Raw genomic sequence first — 14,460 nt, 5'->3', positions numbered from 1 at the left:
AATGACCCCCCTCGATCTGGGTCATTAACACTCCAATGTATAAAAGAAACATGACAATGTAAATGTTTAAGAAGGAATTGTAACGTAAAGAGCGATATGTGTGTAATGTTATCAAAATTGAATGGAAGAAAGTCAAGGGAATGTCTAACTCTGGCGGAAATGTACAGTGAAGACAATTCGAAATGTTCTGTAATGTTTATGATAGATTTTATGAATAAAGTATATTTTTTGAAAAAAAAAAATGAATCCCAGGTCCCAGTTGAGGCCACACTCGTGTGCGGAACTTGGCTATAAGTTTCTGCTCGGCGATTCTGCTCCGCTTACCCGGAGATCAGAGGCTGAATTCCTTTGACTGCTGAAGTGTTCCCCGGCTGGAAGGGAACATTCCTGCCTGGTGATTGTCGCGCGATGTCCGTTCATTCGTTGTCGCAGCGTCTGCATGGTCTCGCCAATGTACCACTCTTCGGGACATCCTTTCCTGCAGCGTATGAGGTAGACAACGTTGGCCAAGTCGCACGAGTATGTACCGCGTACCTGGTGGGTGGTGTTCTCATGTGTAATGGTGGTATCCATGTCGATGATCTGGCACGTCTTGCAGAGATTGCCATGGCACGGTTGTGTGGTGTCGTGGTCACTGTTCTGAAGGCTGCAAACAATGGTTTGTTTGAGGTTGCGCGGTTGTTTGAAGGCAGGTAGAGGGGGCGTGGGGATGACCTTGGCAAGATGTTCATCTTCATCGATGACGTGTTGAAGGCTGCGAAGATGATGTTGTAGTTTCTCCGCTCCAGGAATATATTGGACGACGAAGGGTACTCTGTCGGTTGTGTCCGCACGGACTCCACACGGACAGTGAGCCACGGCTGGGATGGAATCCGGGTCCTCGGCGCCGTGAGGCAGCAGGGCTAATCACCGCGCCGCCCTCACTGGGGCAATTATAAAACAAGGCAGTGCAATGAGCCACTGAGGGAAATGATAGGTCAGATCACCAAATGGTTACCCATTCCCTGGTTAGAGTTGGATTGAATGTCCACCAGCACCAATGGGTGCTCTTACCCCAATCCTACACTTCCTTCCTTAACTTCTTTAAATTCCAATTCATTCTTTCTGCAATCCTAGGCAATTGAATATTGTGAGAATGCCCACACTTTTCTCTTTCATTCCGCAGTAAAGTCCGGGTAGCTTGCATAGCCCGAGCCCTGTAATGAGCACCGTGGTCATGGTCATGGTCCAGCTCGGTTGGCCACCCCTCTCTCGGGGTTAACTCTTTCACTGATACCCTGGCAGTTGCTCGGGTGGCAGTTGCTAGGGCGGTGTTTTCCAGCCATTTAGAGAAGAGATCGATCAGTGCATGGCAACATTTCTCCCTCTACATGTCGTGGGCAATTCAATCAATTTAGACACATAGGTAGAAGGCAGTCTGGTGTCACCCAAATGGCCTTTTGCTTGTGGACGCTGGTGTTATTAGCTGCACAAGACTAGGCAATTTTTGCAATAATCTCTTGCCTCTCACAAAAGGGGCTAATATCCTACTTCCTCTATTTTACTGTAAACCCTTTCAGCTCTGGGGGCGTTTTGGCCTTATAGAATTTACAGTGCAGAAGGAGGCCATTCGGCCCATCGAGTCTGCACCGACCCTTGGAAAGAGCACCCCACCTAAGCCCAGCCTTGTACCTGTATGTATCCCTGCCGTACGCCCATTTGTCCACTTCAAACAACAGCCTTCATTTGACTGACGCACACATAGCCCCAAAGGGACCCTCTATTAGGGTTCCTCTTTGCTGGCCTTTTAAAACCGATTGGAACACTACCTCATTGGATTGTACCCCCTTGACACCTGGGGGGGCAAGGGAATCCCTTCTGCTGGTTCCTTTTCTTGGGTGATTGACCAGCCTTCTCTGGGCTTTGTCTGAGGGTGGACCTTTACGGTGGGAACACAACTCTGACCCCGCTGACCATTAAATGGCTTCGAGAATTGCAGTCAACAATGGGGCTAAAATCAAAGGATTCCCAGCTGAAACCCTCAAATGCCGGTGCGGACACGATGGGCCTTCTGTGCCGTAGCACCAGATGGCTAAATATTCAGTCAGTGAACATGGAGTCAAGAGGATATAAACCATCTTCTTCTACGCAACTATCTTTCCTCCCTGGGTGGATTCCACTCTTCAGCCTCATGTTCCTTCGGTTGAGCATTAACGTGGCTCCTACTGGTGTGCCATACTTGTGGCCAACCGGGACTCATTCAGCCATTGTGCTTTTAACATGCTCCCTCATCCCCAAGAAGGTGGGTGCAAATAGAAGTCCTTTGGCGGTTCAGGACCTCCTGTAATAACGCAGTGCCCGGTGCCAGCCGCTCTCAAGGTAGAATGCCTTTTCTGGATCTACAATTCTCAAGAAAGGTGCTGTTTGTCAGTCTTCTTTTATCTTACAAAACACCCCTTCCTCCCAGTTCCAAACTAGAATTTTTTTTAATAAACAGGAGTCAGTCAAACTCAAAAAGTAACACAAAGTGGTTCAGGATAAGACCACAAGACATAGGAGCAGAATTAGGCCACACGGCCCATCGAGTCTGCTCCGCCATTTAATCATGGCTATGTTGCTCATCCCCATTCTCTTGCCTTCTACCCATAACCCCTGATCCCCTTATTAATCAGGAACCTATCTATCTCTGTCTTAAGGACACTCGTGATTTGGCCTCCACAGCCTTCTGCGGCAAAGAGTTCCACAGATTCACCACCCTCTGGCAGAAGAAATTCCTCCTCATCTCAGTTCTAAAGGATCGTCCCTTCAGTCTGAGGTTGTGCCCTCTGGTTCTAGTTTTTCCTACAAGTGGAAACATCCTCTCCAGGTCAACTCTATCCAGGCCTCACAGTATCCTGGAACCCCACAACCAGGAGATTCCCCTCCAACTCACTCACCACCCTGACTTAGAAATATATCGACCGTTCCTTCACTGTCGCTGGGGCAAAATCCTGGAACTCCCTCCCTAACAGCACAGTGGGTGCACCTACAGGGACTGCAGAGTTGAAGGCAGCAGCTCTACACCACCTTCTGAAGGGCAACTAAGGATGGGCAATAAATGCTGGCCTAACCAGCGACGGCCACATCCCATAGATGAATCTTAAAAAAACATAGCTATAGTGGTATTGACCTCTTGTCCAAGGTCGGTGGCAGGTGTGATGTCTAGAATCTACTTGAGGGTAGAGTATTGGAGGATACACCAACGGAGGTACTTTCATGAGAATGAAGATCCAGCAAGTGTACAGAATCATTTGACCAGAAAGATGGACAAGTTGGTGGTCACGATAATATCAGAAAGTGACAAGAGTGAATTTCTGGTCAGGAACAGACTGAAAAACGAGCAGAAACCGTACTGCTGTGTCCAGAGATGGAGCTGAGTCTTACACTACAGGTGAGTGTAGTAACATAGTCTTGATGGCGAAAGAAGTCCAAGAATTTAGTAGCGAAATTCCTTCTGACGGGGAGACCAGAATAAGGCCGGCCGATGTTAAAATTGGAGCTAGGATATTCAGCAGTGACATCAATTCGTACTTCCTCAACAACAATCTGAATTTATATTCAACCTTACTGTAACAAACCATTCAGAGAGATTTAACAAGAGGGAGATCAATAAATCAATCTCAGCACTGATTCATATAACGAGGTATTAAGACAGATGACCAAAAACCTGGTCAATGAGGTAGATTTTAAAGAGTTTAGAAGGTTCCCTAGACTAATACCAGGAATGGGCGGGTTGTCTTATAAGCAAAGGTTGGAGAGGTTAGGTTCTGTATCTACTAGAGGTTAGAAGGTTAAGTGGCGACTTGATTGAAGCCTTTAAGATCCTGAAGGGTTTAGACAGGGTGGATGTGGAAAAGATGTTTCCTCTTGTGGGACGATCTAGAAAGAGGGGGTCAATGTTGGAAAATAAGGGATTGCTCACTTAAGGTGGAGATGAGAATTTTTCTGAGGGTCGTGAATCATAGAATACCTGCAGTGCAGAATGAGGCCTTTTGGCCCATCGAGTCTGCACCGACCCTCCGAAACAGCATCCCACCCAGGCTCACTTCTCCGCCCTATCCCCCATAACCCCACCTAACCGCTGGGCACTAAGGGCAATTTTACATGGCCAATCCACCTAACCTGCATATCTATGGACTGAGGGAGAAAACCGGAGGAAACCCACGCAAACAGGGGGCGAACGTGCAAACTCCGCACAGACTTGTCATCCAAGGCCAGAATTGAACCCGGGTCCCTCATACTGTGAGGCAACAGTGCTAACCACTATGCCACCATGTACGGTTTTGTCACAGTAATCCCAAACCTTCAACTAGTTCAAGTCTCAATACTGCATCACTACCTTTGCTTGGAGCTTCTCACAGCAACAAAATAATCCACCTTTTCATGAGAAAACCAAATCAGGGCCTCTGGAACTCTCTTCCTCAATATGCGGCGGAAGCAGAGTCTTTGAATACTTACTTTATAGGGGAGAAAATCACTGAGTGTCTTTAAGACAGAGCTAGATTGGTTCTGGATTACTAAGGGGATCAGGGGTTATGGGGAGAAGGCAGAAGATTGGGGGATTGGGGATGAAACAAATATCAGCCATGATTGAATGACGGAGCAGACTCGATGGGCCGAGTGGCCTAATTCTGCTCCTATGTCTCATGGATTCTTGATTAACAAGGGGGTGAAAGGTTATCAGGAGCAGGTGGGAATGTAGGGTTGAGGTTACAATCAGATTATTGAATGGCGGAGCAAGCTCGAGGGGCTCTAGTGGCCTATCCCTAACTCAAATGTTCATATGAGAGGTGGAGGGCAGAGGGGTTTCAGAGCTTAGTGCCTTTGCAGTTTAAGGATTATCAGGGATTTATAAGAGACCAGAAATACAGTAGGAACACAGGACAACTAAAATCCCCCCCTCACTCCCAAAGATAGCCCCACCCCAAAAGACAGCCATTGACGCCGAGTATCAATTGAAAATTTCAAAACTGAATTGATAAGGTTTTTGTTAAGAACGGTATTAGGGCTTAAGGAACTGAGCTAGGTAGATAGTTAGGACACAGACCAAACATGATTAATTAATGAGTTGAATGGACTCCTCCTGTTCTGATGCTCACACTGATGAGGGCAGCACGGTAGCATAGTGGTTAGCACAATTGCTTCACAGCCCCAGGGTCCCAGGTTCGATTCCTGGCTTGGGTCACTGTCTGTGCGGAGTCTGCACGTTCTCCCCGTGTTTGCGTGGGTTTCCTCCGGGTGCTCCGGTTTCCTCCCACAGTCCAAAGATGTGCAGGTTAGGTGGATTGCCCATGCTAAATTGTCCTTAGTGTCTAAAATTGCCCTTAGTGTTGGGTGGGGTTACTAGGTTATGGGGATAGGGTAGGGGCTTGGGTAGGGTGCTCTTTCCAAGAGCTGGTGCTGACTCGATGGGCCGAATGGCCTCCTTGTGCACCGTAAATTCTATGATGCACAAAGTGGTGTTCAGGGTTCCAGAAATCATCCAGATAGATGTTTTCACAGTGGGTTCACATCAGGTCGGATCTCCTGGTGCAGTAGCACCTTGAAACAAATCAGCCGCCTGGCCATAACGTTGCTGCCATCTAAAGACCGCAGTGCTAATTTTTTTGCTATTTAATATTTGTTTCAGGATCATTAAACAGAAGTCTGGGTAGCACGGTGGTGCAATGGTTAGCACTATTGCCTCACGGCACTGAGGACCCAGGTTCGATCCTGGCCCCGGGTCACTGTCTGTGTGGAGTTTGCATTCTCCCCGTGTCTGCGTGGGTTTCACCCCCACAACCCAAAGATGTGCAGGTTGGGTTGATTGACCACGCTAAATTGCCCCTCAATTGGTAAAAACCAATTGGGTACTCTAAAATTTATTTTAAAAAAACAGAAGTCCATTTGGAATAATAAAACCCAAATTTACATCGGTGCATATGAATTAATACAATTCAAAGATTAAAACACTTGTTATAGGAACCCAACTCATTCACTTGGGGATGGGCATCAAATACTGCTCTCGCCAGGGATGGGCATCAAATACTGCTCTCGACGGGGATGGGCATCGAATACTGCTCTCGCCGGGGATGGGCATCGAATACTGCTCTCGCCGGGGATGGGCATCGAATACTGCTCTCGCCGGGGATGGGCATCGAATACTGCTCTCGCCGGGGATGGGCATCGAATACTGCTCTCGCCGGGGATGGGCATCGAATACTGCTCTCGCCAGGGATGCCCCCATCCCTCGGAAGAATTTAAAAAGCTGCAACTTGAAAGGGGCAAGCAGGAAGGGAGGGTGATGTGATTTACCTGTGAATACAACGGACTAAAAGAACAATAATCTACGTTAAGCATCTTCAACAAACTATTTACGAGGCCATGGAAAATAACAACATGATGCTTTTCCTATCTGGAATTGAACAGGTTTTTGCTTTGTTGTTCCAAGGGCACATCAGTAGCAAGGCTGGTGTTTAATACCATTGAAAATGTGGTGGTGAGCCACATTCTTAAACTGTTTGCAGTTTACACTGTAGGTGCTGTTAATAATAATCTTTATCATTGTCACAAGTAGGCTTACATTAACACTGCAGTGAAGTTACTGTGAAAACCCCTAGTTGCCACATTCCGGCGCCTGTTCGGGTACACAGAGGGAGAATTCAGAATGTCCAATTCACCTAACAAGCACCTCTGTCGGGACTTGTGGGAGGAAACCCACAGACACAGGGAGAATGTGCAGACTCCGCACAGACAGTGACCCAAGCAAAGAAGAGGATTTTGACCCAGCGACGTTGAAGGGAGAACTATATAGTTGCAAGTCTGGGTGGTGTGTGACGCTGAGGGAAACTTCGTGATGGAGCTCCCATACACCTCTTGCCCCTTGACTTTAGCGGTCATAGGTTTGACAGGTGCTGTCGGAGGAGACTTGATGAGTCACTGCAGGGCATCTGGTAGATGGTGCCCGCTGCTGCTACTTGGGTGGAAGGAGTGAATGGGTGGGGGAAACGGGGTGCTTTGTTGTGGATGACGTTGAGCTTCAACTCTACTGCACTCATCCAGGCAAGTGGAGAGCATTCCACCACATTCCTGCCTTGTGGATGGGGGACAGGCTTTGTGGAGTCAGGTAGTGAGTTACTCACCCATCTCTGACCTGCTCTTGTACTCACAGTTATGTTTCTGATCAATGGTTATCTCAGGATGTTGATTGTAGGGGATTCCGGGGAGGCGATGGCAGAGTGGTATTGTCACTGGACTGGGAAGGAAATCTGCCATCCTTACCTGGTCTGGCCTACATGCGACTCCAGACCCACAGCAATGTGATTGACTCTTAACTGTCCCCTCAAGGGAACTATGAATGGGAAAGAAATGCTAGTTCAGCCAACGACACTAATGTCCCATTAACGAAAAAACAAAATGCTGTGATAGTAATGCTATGAAATGTTTAAGGGAGATGCTTAAATTCTCTTTTTTGGAGTAGCACTTACCTTGTGGGAATAGTATATCCCCCACTCCTGACCTTAAGGTGGCTGGAATGTCATTGATGTAGCAGCTGAATGTGGTTGGGGCCGAGGGAATTCCCTATAGGAACCCCTGCCGCGACATCCTGGGACTGAGATTATTGGCCTCCAACAACCATCGTGTTTGTTATGACTCCAACTAGTGGAGAGTTTTCCCCCTGATGCCCATTGACTTCAATTTTACTAAGACCCCTTGGTTCCACCCTCGGTCAAATGCTGCCTTGATGTAAAGAGCAGTCACTCCCACCTCACCTCTGCAATTTAGTCCTTTTTCCTATGTTTGGACTAAGCTCCTGATGGAGGTCTGGAGCGGAGTGGTCCCGGTGGAACTGAAACAGAACCTCAGTGAGCAGGTCATTAGCGAGTAAATGCCACTTGCTCGCATTGTCAATAACATCGTCCATCACTTTGCCGATGATTGAGTGCATAACGGGCTGGATTGGATTTGTTCTGCGTTTTGTGGGCATAGGAGATACCCATGTATCACCTAATGTGATACCCATGTAATGTTCTACTTTGTCAGTGTTTTAGCTCTTCTGGAACAACCTGGCGAGCGGCACACCTAATTCTGGAGCACAAGGCTTCAATTCAGTTATGTTGTTGGGGCCCATTGCCTTTGTGATGTCCAGCACGCTCAACTATTTCTTGATATCGTGTCGAGTGAATCAAATTGGCTGAAGACTGGAATCCGTGATGCTGGGGATCTGGGGTGAAGACGGAGGTGGACTTTATACTCTGCTGCCACCTTCTGCCAGAAGTGCAAACACTTCAATCCAGTCTTTTGTATCGATGTGCTGAGCCCTGCCATTATTGGGGACGGAGCCTCCACCTCCTATCAGTTCAATTGCCCACCACCATTCATGTCAATTACTCACCACCATTCAGGAATAACAGGACTTAAGAACTTTCATCTGATCCGCTGATGGTGACATCGTTTAGCTCAGTCTATCGCATGTTGCGCCTGCCGTTCAGCATTTAAGTAGTTCTGGTTCACTAGGTTGGCACCTCAGTCTCCCACAAACCAAACTGAACCAGGGTTGGTGTCCTGGGTTGATGGTAAGGGTAGAGTGAGGTGCCAACCAGACTGTGGTGGAATACAATTCTGTTCCTGCTGATGGCACAAGGCACCCAGATGTGTGTTATTAATGCTGTTCCGAGCTTATCTGTTACAGAGTGTCATTTTGCGTACAAAGTGTTCTTAGAAGGCCGCTGTTGGGGGTTTGGAGCATGTGCGAACTTTGAGCAGGCCTTTTCAGTCTGCAAGAGGGTGACCGGTGAGCATGACCTATTTTACTAGAGTTCCTGCTTTCATAGTTATTACTGTTCTGCTGAATCACTTATTGTAAAACTTTGTTATTTATTTGTAGAAAGTTCCTTCTTTTAAACAACACATTCGACTACTCTCTTCTTGTGGTCTCAAGTTCCGCATTATCTCATTTAGCACGATGATAGTGCCACATAACACAATTAATATTATTCTCAATGTGAATACAGGACTTGGGCTGTGTAATGCCGCTCCTATCAATACTGCCGTGGATAGATTATTGCAATAGCTTCGAAGACACCAGAGTTGCAACTAAAATGTAACATTTTCAGATAATAACCAGCTTGTTTATTTAATAAAAAAGATTTAATATAAAGAAATCAGTCAAGCATCCTTGAACACACTTTGAAATTGTAGAAGACAGTCCATTGTGCGCTACTGCACAGTCTGGAATGTAAAAACAGGCCAGAGGTACTCTCCTACCACCACACAATGCATAAAGCTACAGCGAAAAGAAGCAGTCATCACGTTAACCCTCTTAGCGGTCAGTGCACACTCATCTTGGCACGAAGAACAAGCCACTTGGACCTGGTTATGTAGTTGACAATGCATCAGGAGAGCTAGGGTCAAAGTTAGTATCTGAGGCAGTGAAAAAGTACACTGGAGGGGCTGTCAATTAAATTTGCTTACCAATGGGATGATGGGGTTTCAAAGGTCCTGTGGAAAGATGTCACGAGGCAGCTCAAGAGGACACGCATGTAGTTCCACCCGCACAAAAATGAAATGAAATGGTGTGGTCTCTCGAATGGGGTTTCAAAAAGAGGGAATCAGAACTAGGGGGAGAACTTGCACTCAAGTTAATGCTCAAAAGCCAGCCACACCTCATTTGGTGGGATATGGGCCCACGGGCATGCTGGGCCCGATCACCAAAGTAGCCATTGTTCAGCTGTGCGCCCTGGACAGCCAAATCGGGCTATTTGACTACAAGGAGCCCCGCACTAATATTCTAACTGGTCTTGTCCCCGAGGAGCCCTCATAGTTTCTAAATGGAAGAGGGTGTGAGGGGAGGTGGGGTGGGGAGGGATGGATACTTGGTAAATACATAGAGAAGCTCCATCTGTCCTGGACCAATGTGCTACTAATTATATTAATTTTATGTTCATGTTTAAAAAAAAAAAATTTAGAGTACCCAATTCATTATTGTTTCCAATTGAGCAATTTAGCGTGGCCAATCTACCTCCCCTGCACATCTTTTTTGGGTTGTGGAGGTGAGACACACGCAGACATGGGGAGAATGTGCAAACTCCACACGGACAGTGACCTGGGGCCGGGATCGAACCTGGGTCCTCGGCGCCGTGAGGCAGCAGTGAGGTTAAACCGAAATCTACATGGATTAGTCCATCTTCAATTCTCACCGACATGCTATCTCTCCGCAAAATCAATTCCCACAGGTTTGTTGACGGCATCGCGCTCCATTTCAAACACCCCCTCCTCTCGACCTCTCCACTGCTGCAAAACCGTCATGACCCCTCGCCCGACTTCCGTTACTGGATGAACAGAAATTCCTTCCAACTATTGGGACGACCGAAGCCATTGTCTTCAATCCCCACCATAAACTCGGTAGTTATCAACTCACTCACTCTTTCACCCCCTCCTGACTAGTGTCCACGGCTGAACCAGGCTGTTTGGACATTTGGTGTCTAAACTTGACTGGGAGCTCAGTTTCCAACCACATATTCCTGCCATCACTAGGGCCCTAAGAGTGCAGAAGGCCACCATTCGGCCCATCAAATCTGCACTGACCCTCCAAAAGAGCACCCTAACCCGGGCACACTCCCTCCTCCCTATCCCTCTAACCTCCCCTAACCTTTGGACACAATGGGGAAATTTAGCATGGCCAATCCACCCAGCTGCACATCTTTGGACTAAATTTTTCATCCATGACATGGCACGCCTCTGTCCTCCCTTAGCTCAGCTGAAACCCTCACTTGCTCCAGATAAAGGAGCGACGCAATTTTAAAATTCTCTTCCTTGGTTTCAAGTCCCTTAGTGCCAGAGTCCACCCCATCCCTGTCATGTCCTCCAGTCCTACAATCCTCTGGGAGACCTGTACTCCTCCAATTCTGGCCTCTTGAGTTTAATTGTTCCACCTTTTCTGGCTGTGCGTCTTCTGCTACCAAGTCCAGAGCCCTGGAATCCCCTATATCATTCCGCCTTGCCTTCCTCCCTTTTGATGCTCATTAACGCCCACCTCACCTGTCAAGCCTTTGGTCACCGACCCAGACATCCCGTGGCGCGCCGTCCGGTTTGTCTGATAACGCTTCTGCCAGGTGTCTTGGCTCATGCGACTACATTAATGTGCTAAATACAAGCTGTTGTTGCTCCATTTCAGCGACTTCCATTTTCATTGCGCGACGGTGAATACAAGCCAGTTGGAGCAGGTGCGGGCGGAGGGGGTTGGGTACACACCCGCTTGTGTACCCGCACAGCCCAATGGGCAGAAACCAGCGGGGCCGCCTGCAAACAGCCAGCTCACAGCAGCAGAATTGATTTCAGAGGCTGATCAGCACTGCTCTTCCAGAAAAGCAAATAAAAAGGTTGCTGCAGTCTGTTACTCCAAGTCCATCAGAGCAGCATACATCTGAATGAGCTTCTTCTCTTTGACTGCCTCTTCGCGGTGATTTTAACTTTCTCACTGTTTCCCGGAGAACTTTTTTCATTCTTAAAAAAGAAAACAATAAATGACCGTCATAAAAACATAAAAAGTTGGTTATGTGCAGGCATATGGAACAGAGTCGGGTGTTTAACCCATCGAGCCTGTTCCGTCATTCAATGAGATCATGGCTGATATGCCACCTAATTGCCCATGAATGCCACCGGCCCATATCCCTGAACACCTTTTGTTAACCAAAGACCTTACTGATAGATTGTGGTCATCGTAAATCAGGTGTAATCTCAACTCCTGCTCTCATTCTGCAACCTTGCACTCTCTCCCACCCCCCCCCTATCCGCAAGGACAGCAAAGTACAAGGTTCTGTAGCAGTCTCATGGTAACACAGTGGTTAGCACTGTTGCTTCACAGCACCAGGTTCGATTCCCAGCTAGGGTCACTGGCTGGGCGGAGTCTGCACGTTTTCCCAGTGTCTGCGCGGTTTTCCTCCGGGTGCTCCGGTTTCCTCCCACAAGTCCCAAAAGACTTACTTGTTAGGTGAATTGGACATTCTGAATTCTCCCTCTGTGTACCCGAACAGGCGACTAGGGGATACCCAAACAGGCGACTAGGGGATTTCCGAACAGGAGTGTGGCGACTAGGGGATTTTCACAGTAACTTTATTGCGGTGTTAATGTAAGCCTACTTGTGACAATAAAGATTATGTTAAAAAAAGATTAGAATGTGTACACTGCTCTGTTTATCCCAACGTCCGTTCTTCCATTAATGTTGGCGGGAAGAACACGAGAAATAGGAACAGAGGTAGATCATACGGCCAAATGATTTTTGGAATGAAAATTGCAGTCTCCTGGGTAATACGAAACCAGTGGATAATCTTGTCTCGGTAATTTTATTAGCTATACCACACAAGGATAGGAAGCAAATCATTCCACCACTGTGGAATCTGCAACAAGTCACTGATGTTATCTCTCCATTTTCCACTTCTGGCATCAGTACCATCAGATGTAATAACCATTAACATTTACGCGGAGACCGATAACAATTTAAAGAGATATTTTAACTTTCAGTTAATGATGGCAAGGACAACGCAATCTCATGTTTGAGGAGGAAATGTTTACTCACTGAAAAAAAAGCATAAACTGGACACCATATCTTGTACACAATTAAACTTTAAACCAAAGCTTCCGAACAAAATGGTTCACCCCTTTGTACTTATAATCAGTGTGACCTCTGTCTCGGCTTGAAACTTACAGGGATGCTGTTTTCTATGTACAGGGGGCTGGATTCTCCGATTCTGCGGCTAAGTGCCGACGCCGGCGTGGGAATTGTGGCGTTTTACGATGCCAAAATCTGCACCGAACCCTCACCTATTCCGGAACTGGTGAGGGGTTAGCAGCGGGGCCGGGTAAAACTCCCGGCTCCCGTGTCAACGGCCAGAGAATGGCTGGGTCTGTGGCCGCGCATGCGCTCAGCGACGACCTGCAGTGGTCGCGCCGTACAACATGGTGCCGGCTGAGCGTGGACCCGACCTGCCGGATAGTTTCCCCCTGGATCCCCCTCTCACTTCCCCCCCCTTCTGTGGCGGCAGCTGCCACGTGAGGTTGACAAAAACTGAGAGCACAAGTGATCCGCGCTATTGTGAACTCAGCCCATCGGGGGTGGAGCATCGGGGGAGGGCCTTCAGGTAACGGCCCGAGGACGTCCCAACGGGGTGCAGCGTACTCTCTGATGGTGCTGTCTTGGAGGGCGCCGCCCCCGATCCGGTCATAAAAAGGGATTCTCCACCCGATCACGGATTACGATATCGGCGTCGGGCAACGGAGAATCCAGCCCAAGATATTTCAGGAATTTAAATTTTGTGCATGCACAGTATGTGCGTGACCCCGGCTGCCCAAGCAGCGTGCACAGATACACCAGCAATCTTTGTCTGCTCATATGGTTCCACGCCAAAGTGTCCTAAAATTGCCCCCCCATCCAAAGACTTGGTCACCCTGCTTAAAAGTTCAAAATTTTCCCTTTTCACAATACAGTTTCTTCAGCGTCAATTCAATTTTCCTGGAACCAAACTGAAGTGTCTCAGCTCTTGTGGGCTCTTGTCGATTCACACTGATCTTCCTCAGTTTCCCAGCCGAGCAATTAAGACTTTCAGAGAACACTCTCGATTCCTCGGTCGATCTCTTACACTAGCTTCACTGGGAGATCTTGTACCCTTTTAGTTTCTCATAAGTTTGGGCTTTTCAATCCAAGCCTGCCCCCCCCCCCCCCCCCCCCCCCACAGGGTTACGTAGTCTCCCACAGAAAAGCCCCATCTCTCTGCTGCTCCAGACCCAGCTTCCCTCTCAGCCTGCTTCAAGCTGCTCCAGTCACTGGCTGCCTTCTCACAGACTGCTCCCAGGCGGACTGCCTTACAGACGGTGAAAACAGCAGAAATATATTCAAACAAAGGAACCTTCCACTCTCAAACCATCTCTGTGACACATGGGGCTTGTTTTCAGATAGAAATTAAAATAAATTATCTTTATCTTTAAACTTTCCCTCTGATCTGAGAAGTATATGGATACTTAAAACCTTTCTTGCTTACCCATTACCTTCACATCAACATTGAGTTCAACGGCTATAGACAGTGACCTTTCCCCTCCATCCAATGACCCATTTTTGTCTCAATGCCAAAACACTCCTCCCTCTTCTACACCCCCCACAACCAGGAGGCTCTGGATTCTGCGCTCTCTTTCCAGTTTACGCTTGGCCTCCACGTGCTCCACCCAAATTCCCCTCAGACAGACTGTTTCCTTAAGAGATATTCAGAGGCCAGAATTACCTTAGGTGTGAATACCTCTCGCACCACCATCCCAGCAAGAAGTCTTACCACACCAGGTTAAAGTCCAACAGGTTTGTTTCGATATCACTAGCTTTCGGAGCGCTGCTCCTTCCTCAGGTGAACCATCCCAGCAACACAACAGGACTTCCCCTTTGACCTGCAGCTCCAGGCCCGTCTCATAAACCTGTCG

The 14,460-nt window shown here is 47.8% G+C and overlaps 1 protein-coding gene across 1 annotated transcript in view; it reads right to left on the bottom strand.

Moving 5' to 3' along the window:
- Window positions 1-9,101: 9,101 nt before the first annotated feature.
- LOC140404424 (ras-related protein Rab-8-like) overlaps window positions 9,102-14,460 on the bottom strand; it is a 67,173-nt gene continuing 61,814 nt past the window's right edge. Inside the window, exon 8 of the mRNA XM_072492947.1 lies at window positions 9,102-11,502. Within this exon, the coding sequence (XP_072349048.1) occupies window positions 11,407-11,502 (96 nt within the window). The 3' untranslated portion in view covers window positions 9,102-11,406. The remainder of the gene's footprint in view (window positions 11,503-14,460) is intronic.

Source organism: Scyliorhinus torazame, chromosome 30 (assembly GCF_047496885.1).
Source record: "Scyliorhinus torazame isolate Kashiwa2021f chromosome 30, sScyTor2.1, whole genome shotgun sequence".
In the NCBI taxonomy this organism is placed as follows: domain Eukaryota; kingdom Metazoa; phylum Chordata; class Chondrichthyes; order Carcharhiniformes; family Scyliorhinidae; genus Scyliorhinus; species Scyliorhinus torazame.
Note: the sequence above shows the minus strand (reverse complement) of the source record. Positions and strands in the feature narration are given on the sequence as shown.